The 13,082-nt window shown below is 29.9% G+C and overlaps 1 protein-coding gene across 1 annotated transcript; it reads left to right on the top strand.

Moving 5' to 3' along the window:
• The first annotated feature begins 1,777 nt into the window (after positions 1 to 1,777).
• On the top strand, positions 1,778 to 12,217 carry lsm1 (LSM1, U6 small nuclear RNA associated). The gene is made up of 4 exons (XM_073819046.1): positions 1,778 to 2,072; positions 2,381 to 2,449; positions 8,226 to 8,341; positions 8,479 to 12,217. The coding sequence occupies exons 1-4, from the start codon at positions 2,027 to 2,029 to the stop codon at positions 8,647 to 8,649; spliced, it is 402 nt and encodes a 133-aa protein (XP_073675147.1). The 5' UTR covers positions 1,778 to 2,026; the 3' UTR covers positions 8,650 to 12,217.
• The last annotated feature ends 865 nt before the right edge of the window (positions 12,218 to 13,082 follow it).

Here is a 13,082-nt window from a genome sequence, read left to right as displayed (position 1 = left end):
TGGTCAGGATCATTATTGCACATATTAAGTACAAAAAAAACCTCAAAATATTTACTAAATAGAACTTAACTATATATATTACAGTTATTTAATTGAATAAAAGTTACACTTAAGGTGTTTGGTCACATTTGACTGCCAAAGAGTATGAGAACATATTAATTATGTCTCTTTATCACTCCCCAGAATAAAATGCGATTGTAAAGCGTATTCAGAGAAGTTATCAATACACAATCAATGCACATTATGTGTTAATAATTACTCGAAATTGCTGCAAATATAGTAAAACTGCTGTCTATCCTATTTAACCCCATTCAAACACATTGACAGCGCGGAGCTGTTTGGAACTATTGAGAGCTCCATGAACCACGTGACCGTGCGGCGGCGAGATCAAAGCGTGTCGCAACTCTCTTTTTATATGGCTCTGATGTGACAGCGGCAAAGTTTATAGTAATGGGAAGTCCGTTTCTGCGAATCGGTTCTTTTCAAAAGATTCGGTTCAGTGATTCTTTTACATTAAAACGTAATCGTCAGAATTCTCTTCTGCTGACGCCTGCATTTATTTGATTTAAAGTACAGGAATATTGTGAAATATTTTTACCATTTAATGTATTTACCATTAAATGTATTTTAAAATGTAATTTATTCCTGTGATTTCAAAGCTGAATTAAAAGCATAATTATTCCAGTCTTCAGTGTTACATTCTTACATTCTTCAGAAATTATTCTAATATGATGATTTGCTGTTTAAGATTTTTTATTATTATTATCAATATTTAAAACAGTTGAGTACATTTTTTCTGAATTCTTTGCTGAATTGAAAGATCCAAAGATCAGCATTTATCTGAAATAAAAAGTAAATACTTTTATTTAGCAAGAATGCTTTAAATTGACCAAAAGGGATGAGAAAGACCTTTATAATGTTACAAAATATTTCTATTTCAGATAAATGCTCTTCTTCTGAACTTTCTATTCATCAAAGAAACCTGAAAAAATTCTACTCAGCTGATCTTAGCATAATAATAATAACTAATACATATGTATATTTTAAATGATTTCTGAAGGAACATGTGACTAGAGTAATTATGCTAAAAAAATCAGCTTTGAAATCACAGGAATAAATTACATTTAAAAAAATATTCAAATAGAAAATAATTATTTTAAATAGTAAAAATATTTAAACATTTTTTACTGTTTTTGCTGTACTTTAAATACTTTAAATAAATTCAAGTTTGGTTAGCAGAAGAGACTTCTTTAAAAAACATTTAAAATCTTACTGTTAAAAAACTTTTGACTGGTACTGTAATCAATTTAATAATTAATAACAGAGTTATTAATAAGAATTTTGATTTCAGTTTCACGTTTCACCGTTCAGTTCGTAGCATTCATAAAAAAAAAAAATAATTTATACCGATAATATAATTTTAGTTACTTTAAATAATACTACAATGTAAGAAAAATCCATACAAACACGGATCATTTCATGGTAGTATTTCCGTTAAGTTTACGGACATTTCGTAAAACACAAAACAATGCGTAATTCAAAATTCGTTAAAAAACACCTTATCTAGTCACATTAGGCTGTATTTTTAAAGTCTTTTCTTAGAGACTAAAATTTATCTAAAATCTATCTGAAATGAATCTCTTGTCAGAAAAGAAGGTTTACGATTCAGTCTAATTAGGTTGAGCGGTTATGTGAATCAGTTCAATCGGTTCATTGAAAAGATTCGACTCAGTTGAACGATTCGTTCGTGTTCGCGTTATGTAATCTAACTAAGGTTACTGGTTATCAGTGGATCTAACTAAAAACCAGAAAACAGCGCCATTTTGCTGTCACTATATTTTATAAATATTAGTTAAGTTAAGCTTGGGACATTTAGAACAAGCAAGCGAGAGTTTAAAGGGTTAAACTGAACCGGAAGCACTTTCACAGTGTTACATCCTGTGGAATAAGGATACACGTTTGAAATGGTCCATGGCTTGATACTTTACGTTTAAAAATATATACATATCTCCCAAATGTGAGCAAAATGAATTACATGCCAGGGACTGCGAGCCTCATCGAGGACATTGATAGTAAGTTCACTGCAAAACAATGAAAAGTATAATTGAATTCACCCGCTCAGAGACACAGTTGGCGTTTGTGTAATGATGTTCGCCTAGCATCTTTAAGCATTTATAAAAGTCACGTTGGTGGTACATGTATACGCTAAAAGTAGAAATCCTGTCCTGTTATTGTTCCGCAAGCTGAACTAGTTCGCATGAATGATAATTGCCTCAATCAATGCAGATGTTCGTATGATCATACATAATTAAATCTTTGGAAAATATTCAAGTTCAACATTCATGTACCTGACGATGCTTTGGTTTCCTCCTTGTTATAGAGAAACACCTTGTTCTCCTTCGCGATGGAAGAACATTGATTGGGATCCTTAGAAGCATAGATCAATTTGGTAGGTATAGAGGCCTGATGTTGTAAATGTGCAATATGTACACACACACTACCAGTCAAAGTTTTTGAAAAGTAATATTTTAGTATTAGTAGTACAGCAAAAACAATACAATTTGGAAATTTTTTATTATTTTAAATAACTTTTTCTATTTGAATATATTTTAAAGATGTAATTTATTCCTGTGATTTTAAAGCTTAATTTTTTACCACAATTACTCCAGTCACATGATCCTTCAGAAGTCATTCAAGGAACATTTTTTATTATTATTCTCAATATTTAAAATAGTGGAGTACCTTTTTTTATCATTCTTTGATAAAAGATCCAAAGATCAGCATATATCTGAAATAAATAGCTTTTGTAACATTATACACTATACAATTCAAAAGCTAAGAGTCAGAATCAATCAGCTAGGATGCTTTAAAGTGCTTAAAAGTGGCCTGAAGTTGTTAATTTGCAATATATGTGTACACACACACACTACTAGTCAAAAGTTTTTGAAAAGTAATTTTTAAAAAAAGATTTTTTAATTGAAATTACAGCAAAAACAATCAAATTTGGAAATATTTGTACTATTTTAGATAGTAATGAGATGTAATTTATTCCTGTGATTTTGAAGCTTATTTTTTTACCACGATTACTCCAGTCACATGATCCTTCAGAAGTCATTCAAGGAACATTTTTTATTATTATTCTCAATATTTAAAATAGTTGAGTACCTTTTTTTTTAGCATTCTTTGATAAAAGATGCAAAGATCAGCATATATCTGAAATAAGAAGTTTTTGTAACATTATACACTATACCATTCAAAAGCTAAGAGTCAGAATCAATCAGCTAGGATGCTTTAAAGTGCTTAAAAGTGGCCTGACGTTGTTAATTTGCAATATATGTAGGCTACACACATACTACCAGTCAAACGTTTTTAAAAAGTAATATTTTTAATATTTTTTTTATTCAAAGTACAGCAAAAACAATACAATTTGAAAATATTTTTACTATTTTAAATAACTGATTTCTATTTGAATATATCTTAAGATGTAATTTATTCCTGTGATTTTAAAGCTTAATTTTTTACCACGATTACTCCAGTCACATGATCCTTCAGAAGTCATTCAAGGAACATTTTTTATTATTATTCTCAATATTTAAAATAGTGGAGTACCTTTTTTTATCATTCTTTGATAAAAGATCCAAAGATCAGCATATATCTAAAATAAACAGCTTTTGTAACATTATACACTATACAATTCAAAAGCTAAGAGTCAGAATCAATCAGCTAGGATGCTTTAAAGTGCTTAAAAGTGGCCTGACGTTGTTAATTTGCAATATATGTAGGCTACACACACACTACTAGTCAAAAGTTTTTGAAAAGTAATTTTTTTTTTAACATTTTTTAATTTAAATTACAGCAAAAACAATCAAATTTGGAAATATTTGTACTATTTTAGATAGTAATGAGATGTAATTTATTCCTGTGATTTTGAAGCTTAATTTTTACCACGATTACTCCAGTCACATGATCCTTCAGAAGTCATTCAAGGAACATTTTTTGTTATTATTCTCAATATTTAAAATAGTTGAGTACCTTTTTTTTTAGCATTCTTTGATAAAAGATGCAAAGATCAGCATATATCTGAAATAAGAAGTTTTTGTAACATTATACACTATACCATTCAAAAGCTAAGAGTCAGAATCAATCAGCTAGGATGCTTTAAAGTGCTTAAAAGTGGCCTGACGTTGTTAATTTGCAATATATGTAGGCTACACACATACTACCAGTCAAACGTTTTTAAAAAGTAATATTTTTAATATTTTTTTTATTCAAAGTACAGCAAAAACAATACAATTTGAAAATATTTTTACTATTTTAAATAACTGATTTCTATTTGAATATATCTTAAGATGTAATTTATTCCTGTGATTTTAAAGCTTAATTTTTTACCACGATTACTCCAGTCACATGATCCTTCAGAAGTCATTCAAGGAACATTTTTTATTATTATTCTCAATATTTAAAATAGTGGAGTACCTTTTTTTATCATTCTTTGATAAAAGATCCAAAGATCAGCATATATCTAAAATAAACAGCTTTTGTAACATTATACACTATACAATTCAAAAGCTAAGAGTCAGAATCAATCAGCTAGGATGCTTTAAAGTGCTTAAAAGTGGCCTGACGTTGTTAATTTGCAATATATGTAGGCTACACACACACTACTAGTCAAAAGTTTTTGAAAAGTAATTTTTTTTTTAACATTTTTTAATTTAAATTACAGCAAAAACAATCAAATTTGGAAATATTTGTACTATTTTAGATAGTAATGAGATGTAATTTATTCCTGTGATTTTGAAGCTTAATTTTTACCACGATTACTCCAGTCACATGATCCTTCAGAAGTCATTCAAGGAACATTTTTTGTTATTATTCTCAATATTTAAAATAGTTGAGTACCTTTTTTTTTAGCATTCTTTGATAAAAGATGCAAAGATCAGCATATATCTGAAATAAGAAGTTTTTGTAACATTATACACTATACCATTCAAAAGCTAAGAGTCAGAATCAATCAGCTAGGATGCTTTAAAGTGCTTAAAAGTGGCCTGACGTTGTTAATTTGCAATATATGTAGGCTACACACATACTACCAGTCAAACGTTTTTAAAAAGTAATATTTTTAATATTTTTTTTATTCAAAGTACAGCAAAAACAATACAATTTGAAAATATTTTTACTATTTTAAATAACTGATTTCTATTTGAATATATCTTAAGATGTAATTTATTCCTGTGATTTTAAAGCTTAATTTTTTACCACGATTACTCCAGTCACATGATCCTTCAGAAGTCATTCAAGGAACATTTTTTATTATTATTCTCAATATTTAAAATAGTGGAGTACCTTTTTTTATCATTCTTTGATAAAAGATCCAAAGATCAGCATATATCTAAAATAAACAGCTTTTGTAACATTATACACTATACAATTCAAAAGCTAAGAGTCAGAATCAATCAGCTAGGATGCTTTAAAGTGCTTAAAAGTGGCCTGACGTTGTTAATTTGCAATATATGTAGGCTACACACACACTACTAGTCAAAAGTTTTTGAAAAGTAATTTTTTTTTTAACATTTTTTAATTTAAATTACAGCAAAAACAATCAAATTTGGAAATATTTGTACTATTTTAGATAGTAATGAGATGTAATTTATTCCTGTGATTTTGAAGCTTAATTTTTACCACGATTACTCCAGTCACATGATCCTTCAGAAGTCATTCAAGGAACATTTTTTGTTATTATTCTCAATATTTAAAATAGTTGAGTACCTTTTTTTTTAGCATTCTTTGATAAAAGATGCAAAGATCAGCATATATCTGAAATAAGTTTTTGTAACATTATACACTATACCATTCAAAAGCTAAGAGTCAGAATCAATCAGCTAGGATGCTTTAAAGTGCTTAAAAGTGGCCTGACGTTGTTAATTTGCAATATATGTAGGCTACACACATACTACCAGTCAAACGTTTTTAAAAAGTAATATTTTTAATATTTTTTTTATTCAAAGTACAGCAAAAACAATACAATTTGAAAATATTTTTACTATTTTAAATAACTGATTTCTATTTGAATATATCTTAAGATGTAATTTATTCCTGTGATTTTAAAGCTTAATTTTTTACCACGATTACTCCAGTCACATGATCCTTCAGAAGTCATTCAAGGAACATTTTTTATTATTATTCTCAATATTTAAAATAGTGGAGTACCTTTTTTTATCATTCTTTGATAAAAGATCCAAAGATCAGCATATATCTGAAATAAACAGCTTTTGTAACATTATACACTATACAATTCAAAAGCTAAGAGTCAGAATCAATCAGCTAGGATGCTTTAAAGTGCTTAAAAGTGGCCTGACGTTGTTAATTTGCAATATATGTAGGCTACACACACACTACTAGTCAAAAGTTTTTGAAAAGTAATTTTTTTTTTAACATTTTTTAATTTAAATTACAGCAAAAACAATCAAATTTGGAAATATTTGTACTATTTTAGATAGTAATGAGATGTAATTTATTCCTGTGATTTTGAAGCTTAATTTTTACCACGATTACTCCAGTCACATGATCCTTCAGAAGTCATTCAAGGAACATTTTTTATTATTATTCTCAATATTTAAAATAGTTGAGTACCTTTTTTTTTTAGCATTCTTTGATAAAAGATGCAAAGATCAGCATATATCTGAAATAAGAAGTTTTTGTAACATTATACACTATACCATTCAAAAGCTAAGAGTCAGAATCAATCAGCAAGGATGCTTTAAACTGCTTAAAAGTGGCCTGACGTTGTTAATTTGCAATATATGTAGGCTACACACATACTACCAGTAAAACGTTTTAAAAAAAGTAATATTTTTTAATTTTTTTTTATTCAAAGTACAGCAAAAACAATACAATTTGAAAATATTTTTACTATTTTAAATAACTGATTTCTATTTGAATATATCTTAAGATGTAATTTATTCCTGTGATTTTAAAGCTTAATTTTTAGCATGAATACTTCAGTCACATGATCCTTCAGAAATCATTCTGATATGCTGATTTGCTGTTCAAGGAATGTCTTTTATTATTATTATTATTATCAATATTTAAAACAGTTAAGTACATTTTTTTCAGCATTCTTTGATAAAAGATCCAAAGATCATTATTTATCTGAAATAAAAAGCTTTTGTAACATTACACACATACTTTTATTTAGCTAGAATGCTTAAAAGTGGCCTGACGTTGTTAATTTGCAATATATATGTATACACACACCACCAGTCAAAAGTTTTTTTTAATATATATATATATATTTTTTTTAATATTTTTAATACTTTTTTTATTCAAAGTACAGCAAAAACAATACAATTTGGAAATATTTTACTATTTTAAATAACTGTTTTCTATTTGAATATATTTTAAGATGTAATTTATTCCTGTGATTTTAAAGCTTAATTTTTAGCATGAATACTCTAGTCACATGATCCTTCAGAAATCATTCTAATATCCTGGTTTGCTGTTCAAGGAACATTTTTTTATTACTATTCTCAATATTTAAAACTACTTTTTTCAGCATTCTTTGATAAAAGAGTCAAAGATCAGCATCTATCTGAGAAAAAAAAAAAAAAAAAAGCTTTTGTAACATTACGCACTACACCATTCAAAAGCTACGAGTCAGAATCTTTTTTTTTTTTTTAGGGAAATAAATATAGGAATGAATGCTTTTATTTAGCTAGGATGCTTTAAAGTGCTTATAAAGTGATGATAAAGACATTTATAATGTTACAAAATATTTCTATTTTGGATTAATGCTGTTCTTCTGAACTTTCTATTCTTCAAAGAAACCTGAAATAATTTTACTCCGCTTATTTCAACATAATAATACATTTCTTTTTTAGCAGCAAATCAGAATATTAAAATGATTTCTGAAGGATCATGTGACTGGAGTAACGACGCTAAAAAAATCAGGTTTGAAATCATAGAAATTACATTTTAAAATATATTCAAATAGAAAGCAGTTATTTTAAATAGTACAAATATTTCAAAATGTTACTGTTGGATCAAATAAATGCAGTCTGTGATGTTTGGACCCCAGAATTCTTCAAAAAAAAAAAAAAAAATTTGTTCCGTAAAAAAGAAAGTCGTACACATTTAGAAAAAGTAAATGATAAAAATAAAAGTCAAGACTTTTTTTGACCAGTAAAAATGTGAAAATGACAATTTGTTACGTTTATTACTTTCCACAGCTAATTTAGTTTTGCATCAGACGGTTGAACGTATCCACGTAGGTAAGAAATTTGGTGACATACCTCGTGGGATATTTGTCGTCAGAGGAGAAAATGTCGTCTTGCTTGGAGAAGTAGTAAGTGCATGTGTTCATTCTGCCCTTGGAAGGATTTATGAATTTGTGTAATATTTGTATGGCATGGAACAAAATTCCATGAGGGTGACAAATCCTAAATCTTGCCACTACTTAACCATGTACCTTTTTCCTTCTAGGATCTGGATAAAGAGTGTGATCAGATCCTCCAGAGAGTTTCCATTGAGGAGATTCTGGAGGAGCAGAGGACAGAGCAGCAAGCCAAGCAAGAGTCAGAGAGACTGAAGCTACAGGCGGTGAAAGAGCGAGGGCTATCGATCCCTAAAGCTGACACATTAGATGATTTCTGAAACGACTTTAGTTCTTTTTGGATGATTTTATTTCTGTTTATTGGATGGTTTTGTTTGGTTTGAGACGGCATTCTGTCTTGACTTTAAAATCATGCGGTCTGATGATAGAGGAGTGAGTCTCACAAGATTTTGTTTCACTAGTTGTTGTAAAGGCATGTTTTGAGAATTGCTCACCATCTTTGTTTCTTGTATGGCAGATGCCATAGCGAAATGAAGAATGGAGCACCAAACTGAAGCACTTGGCCTGTTGGCTTTTAGGTTTAATCGTTGTAAACATCAATAATGGTATACAAGAAAAAAGTTGAATTCAGTGTTCACTATGTTATGGATATGGCGCTATGGTTATTAAGTTGGTATGTATGAAATAACACTGAAAATATTTTTGTTCTATTAAACCTATTTTATACCGATGGCAATCTACTTTTAGTTAATTGTTTTACTCTACTTGACTCTGAGAAATCACATTTAATTTTGGTGTAAAATGATTTTTGATGATTCATCTTCAAAAGTGCTCTTAGAAGCCAATCAACTTGGTATTAAAATATTAAAGTGCATTTAAAATAGATGTTTAATTAGAACACAGAATATTATAAAATATATAATAAGTCTTTTATATACACTACCAGTCAAAAGATTTTTAATGTATTTTTAAATAAGTATTTTCTGCTCACCAAGCCTGCATTTATTTGATCCAAAATTTTTAAATATTTTTACTATTTAAAATAACTGTTTTCTGTTTAAATACATTTGAAAATGTAATAGATTTTTGTGATCAAAGTTACATTTTCAGCATCATTACTCTAGTCTTCAGAGTCCCGTGATCCTTCAGAAGTCATTCTAATATGCTGATTTGCTGTTAAAGAAACATTTTTATTATTATCAATATTTAAAACAGGTTCTTTCAGGATTTTTTGATGAATATGAAGAACCAAAGATCAGAATTGATCTGAAATAAAAAGTTTTTGTAACATTCTACACTATACCATTCAAAAGCTTGGAAAATTATAGAAATTAATACTTTTATTTAGCAAGGATGCTTTAAATTTATCAAAACTGATGATAAAGTCATTTATAATTACATATATATAGCAAAAGATTTTTATTTCAGATAAATGCAGTTCTTCTGAGCGTTCTATTCATCAAAGAAAGCTGAAAAAAACTACTGTTTTTAACAAAATAATAAATGGTTTTTGAGCAGCAAATCAGAATATTAGAATTATTTCTGAAGAATCATGTGACTGGAGTAATGATGCTAAAAATTCAGCTTTATTCATTACATTTTAAAATATATTCAAATAGAAAACAGTTATTTTAAATAGTAAAAATGTTTCAGAATATTACAGTTTCTGCTGTACTTTGAATCAAATAAATGTGGGCTTGGTGAGCAGAAGAGACTTCTAAAAAACATTAAAAATCTGTTCATAAACTTTTGGCTGGTAGTGTAGCTGTATTATATGTTTGTACAGTGCCTTATTTCCCAATTAGGATTTTTTGAAACATGTCCTTGCATTAAACGGTAGCTAGGGGGTGATTTTGCCTTAGTTGTGTTTTGAGGCAATAGTTCTCCAAGAGCAGGACATGGTTTAAAGCTTCTATTAGACACAGGCTAAAATGGCACAACACTGTTTTTATAGACTTAGAAAAGGGCAGGCCGTGGCTACAGTGAATATATTAAAAACTAGACTAAACTGCAGATTTATTACAGTGACACTAACAAAATTTGGTATGTGTAACAATTTTCACTTAGAAATCGCTTGTAAATATTACAAAGAAATGTTGCACATTACACTGATGAAATTTGGAAGCAGCAGGACTGAAAATAAACAATCAAATCATCTTATTTTATCTAATAATAATATACATTTTTAACCTTAAAAATCATTTTTATAGTGTGTGTTATAGTTTTCACTGACAAATAAGTACAAATTTACTAACCGGTCAAATGTTTACCTGAAACATACGTTTTTTTTTTTGTTTTTTTTTTTGGTTTTGACACCTTTTTTGAATCGTTTCTATAAAAGCAATACCACAAATCTCATTTGGGTTTATCTGAATATCATAAACGATTAACTCACTATTTTACTCACTATTTTGCGTTTTCTCGCAATACATACAGGTGCATCTCAATAAATCAGAATATTTATTTTAGTAATTAAACTCAAATTGTGAAACTGTTGTATTAAATATTATCCAATGCACATAGATGTAGTTTAAGTCTTTGGCTCTTTTAATTGTGATGATTTGGCTCACATTTAACAAAAACCCACCAATTCGCAATCTCAACAAATTAGAATATGGTGACATGCCAATCAGCTTATCAACTTAAAACACCTGCAAAGGTTTGCTGAGCCTTCAAAATGGTCTCTCTGTTTGGTTTACTAGGCTCCACAATCATGAGGAAGACTGCTAATCTGACAGTTGTCCAGAAGACAGTCATCGACACCTTTCACAAAGAGGATAAGCCACAAACATTCATTGCCAAAGAAGCTGGCTGTTCACAGAGTGCTGTATCCAAGCATGTTAACAGAAAGTTGAGTGGAAGGAGAAAGTGTGGAAGAAGAAGATGCACAACCAACCGAGAGAACCGCAGCCTTGAGAGGCTTGTCATGCAAAATCGATTCAAGAATTTGGGTGAACTTCACAAGGAATGGACTAAGGCTGGGTTCAAGGCATCAAGGGCCACCACACACAGATGTGTCAAGGAATTTGGCTACGGTTGTCATATTCCTCTTGTTAAGCCACTCCTGAACCACAGACAACATCAGAGACATCATACCTGGGCTAAGGAGAAGAATCGGACTGTTGCCTCGTGGTCCAAAGTCCTCTTTTCAGATGAGAGCAAGTTTTGTATTTAATTTGGAAACCAAGGTCCTAGAGTCTGGACGAAGGTTGGAGAAGCTCATAGCCCAAGTTGATTTTGAAGAATTGAAGTGTTAAGTTTTCACAGTCTGTGATGATTTGGGGTGCAATGTCATCTGCTGGTGTTGGTCCACTGTGTTTTAAAATCTAAAGTCACTGCACCCATTTACCAAGAAATTTTAGAGCAACTTCATGCTTCCTTCTGCTGACCGGCTTTTAAAAGATGCTGATTTCATTTACCACCAGGATTTGGCACCTGCCCACACTGCCAAAAGCACCAAAAGGTGGTTAAATGACCATGGTGTTGGTGTGCTCGACTGGCCAGCAAACTCACCAGACCTGAACCCCACAGAGAATCTATGGGGTATTGTCAAGAGGAAAATGAGAAACAAGAGACCAAAAAATGGAGATGAGCTAAAGGCCACTGTCAAAGAAACCTGTACTTCCACACCACCTCAGCAGTGCCACAGACTGATCACCTCCATGCCACGCCAAATTGGGGCAGTAATTAAAGCAAAAGGAGCCCCTAAGTATTGAGTACATTTACAGTAAATGAACATACTTTCCAGAAGGCCAACAATTCACTAAAAATGTTTTTTTTTTTTTTCCATTGGTCTTATGAAGTATTCTAATTTGTTGAGTGTATTGGTGTGTTTGTGTTAAATGTGAGCCAAATCATCACAATTAAAAGAACCAAAGACTTAAACTACTTCAGTCTGTGTGCACTGAATTTATTTAATAAACTTGAGTTGAATTACTTAAAAAAATTAACTTTTCCATGACATTCTAATTTATTAAGATGCACCTGTACTCCAACAAACATTTTTATATTGTGGATTATATTGTTATATATTATATAGTTTCTTGAGAATATGTGAAATGCAGAGCATTGTTGTTAAGTGGTAAATTCCCTAAATTTTACTTTATTGGATTTAAAAGCGTCAATTAGAAGTAGCTAAGATTTCAGAGAAAACCCAGAGTGGAATTCAAGTTACAGTAGACTGTAAAGAGGGTTTTCTTGCAATACATACTCCAACAAACTTCTTTAATCTTACTATATACCTGGAAAAAACAGCTAAAGTTTCAGAGAAAACCCGGAGTGGAATTCAAACCGGGTGAGGTGAAATTTCCATCCACTATTCCGGTCTGGATTTCAGTATGTGCACTGACACAAAAAATGATGTTTTGATTTTGGCACTACTTTCGCTGACAATTTGTGATAATCCTTAAGTTTTGTTTATATATTTATCCTGTTTATAGTTTCTGCATGTGTCAGTGAGTCTAATAATTTTGCCTACACTAACAAAATTGGGTATGTGTAACACTTGTGTAGCGTTTTCTTGTAAACGTACTCCAACAAATTTCTTTAATCTTAATCTTACATTTTCAACTTTCAAATTATTCGAAATTCGAAAATAATTCGAAAAATTATTTTACATTGTATATGACATAGTTTCTTGAGAATATGTAAAATGTAAAGCATTGTTGTTAAGCAGTAAATTCTCTAAATTTCACTTAATTGGATGTAAAAGTGTCTATTATTAGTATTAGTAGCTAAAGTTTCAGAGAAATCT

Source organism: Garra rufa, chromosome 15 (assembly GCF_049309525.1).
Source record: "Garra rufa chromosome 15, GarRuf1.0, whole genome shotgun sequence".
In the NCBI taxonomy this organism is placed as follows: Eukaryota; Metazoa; Chordata; class Actinopteri; order Cypriniformes; family Cyprinidae; genus Garra; species Garra rufa.
Note: the sequence above shows the minus strand (reverse complement) of the source record. Positions and strands in the feature narration are given on the sequence as shown.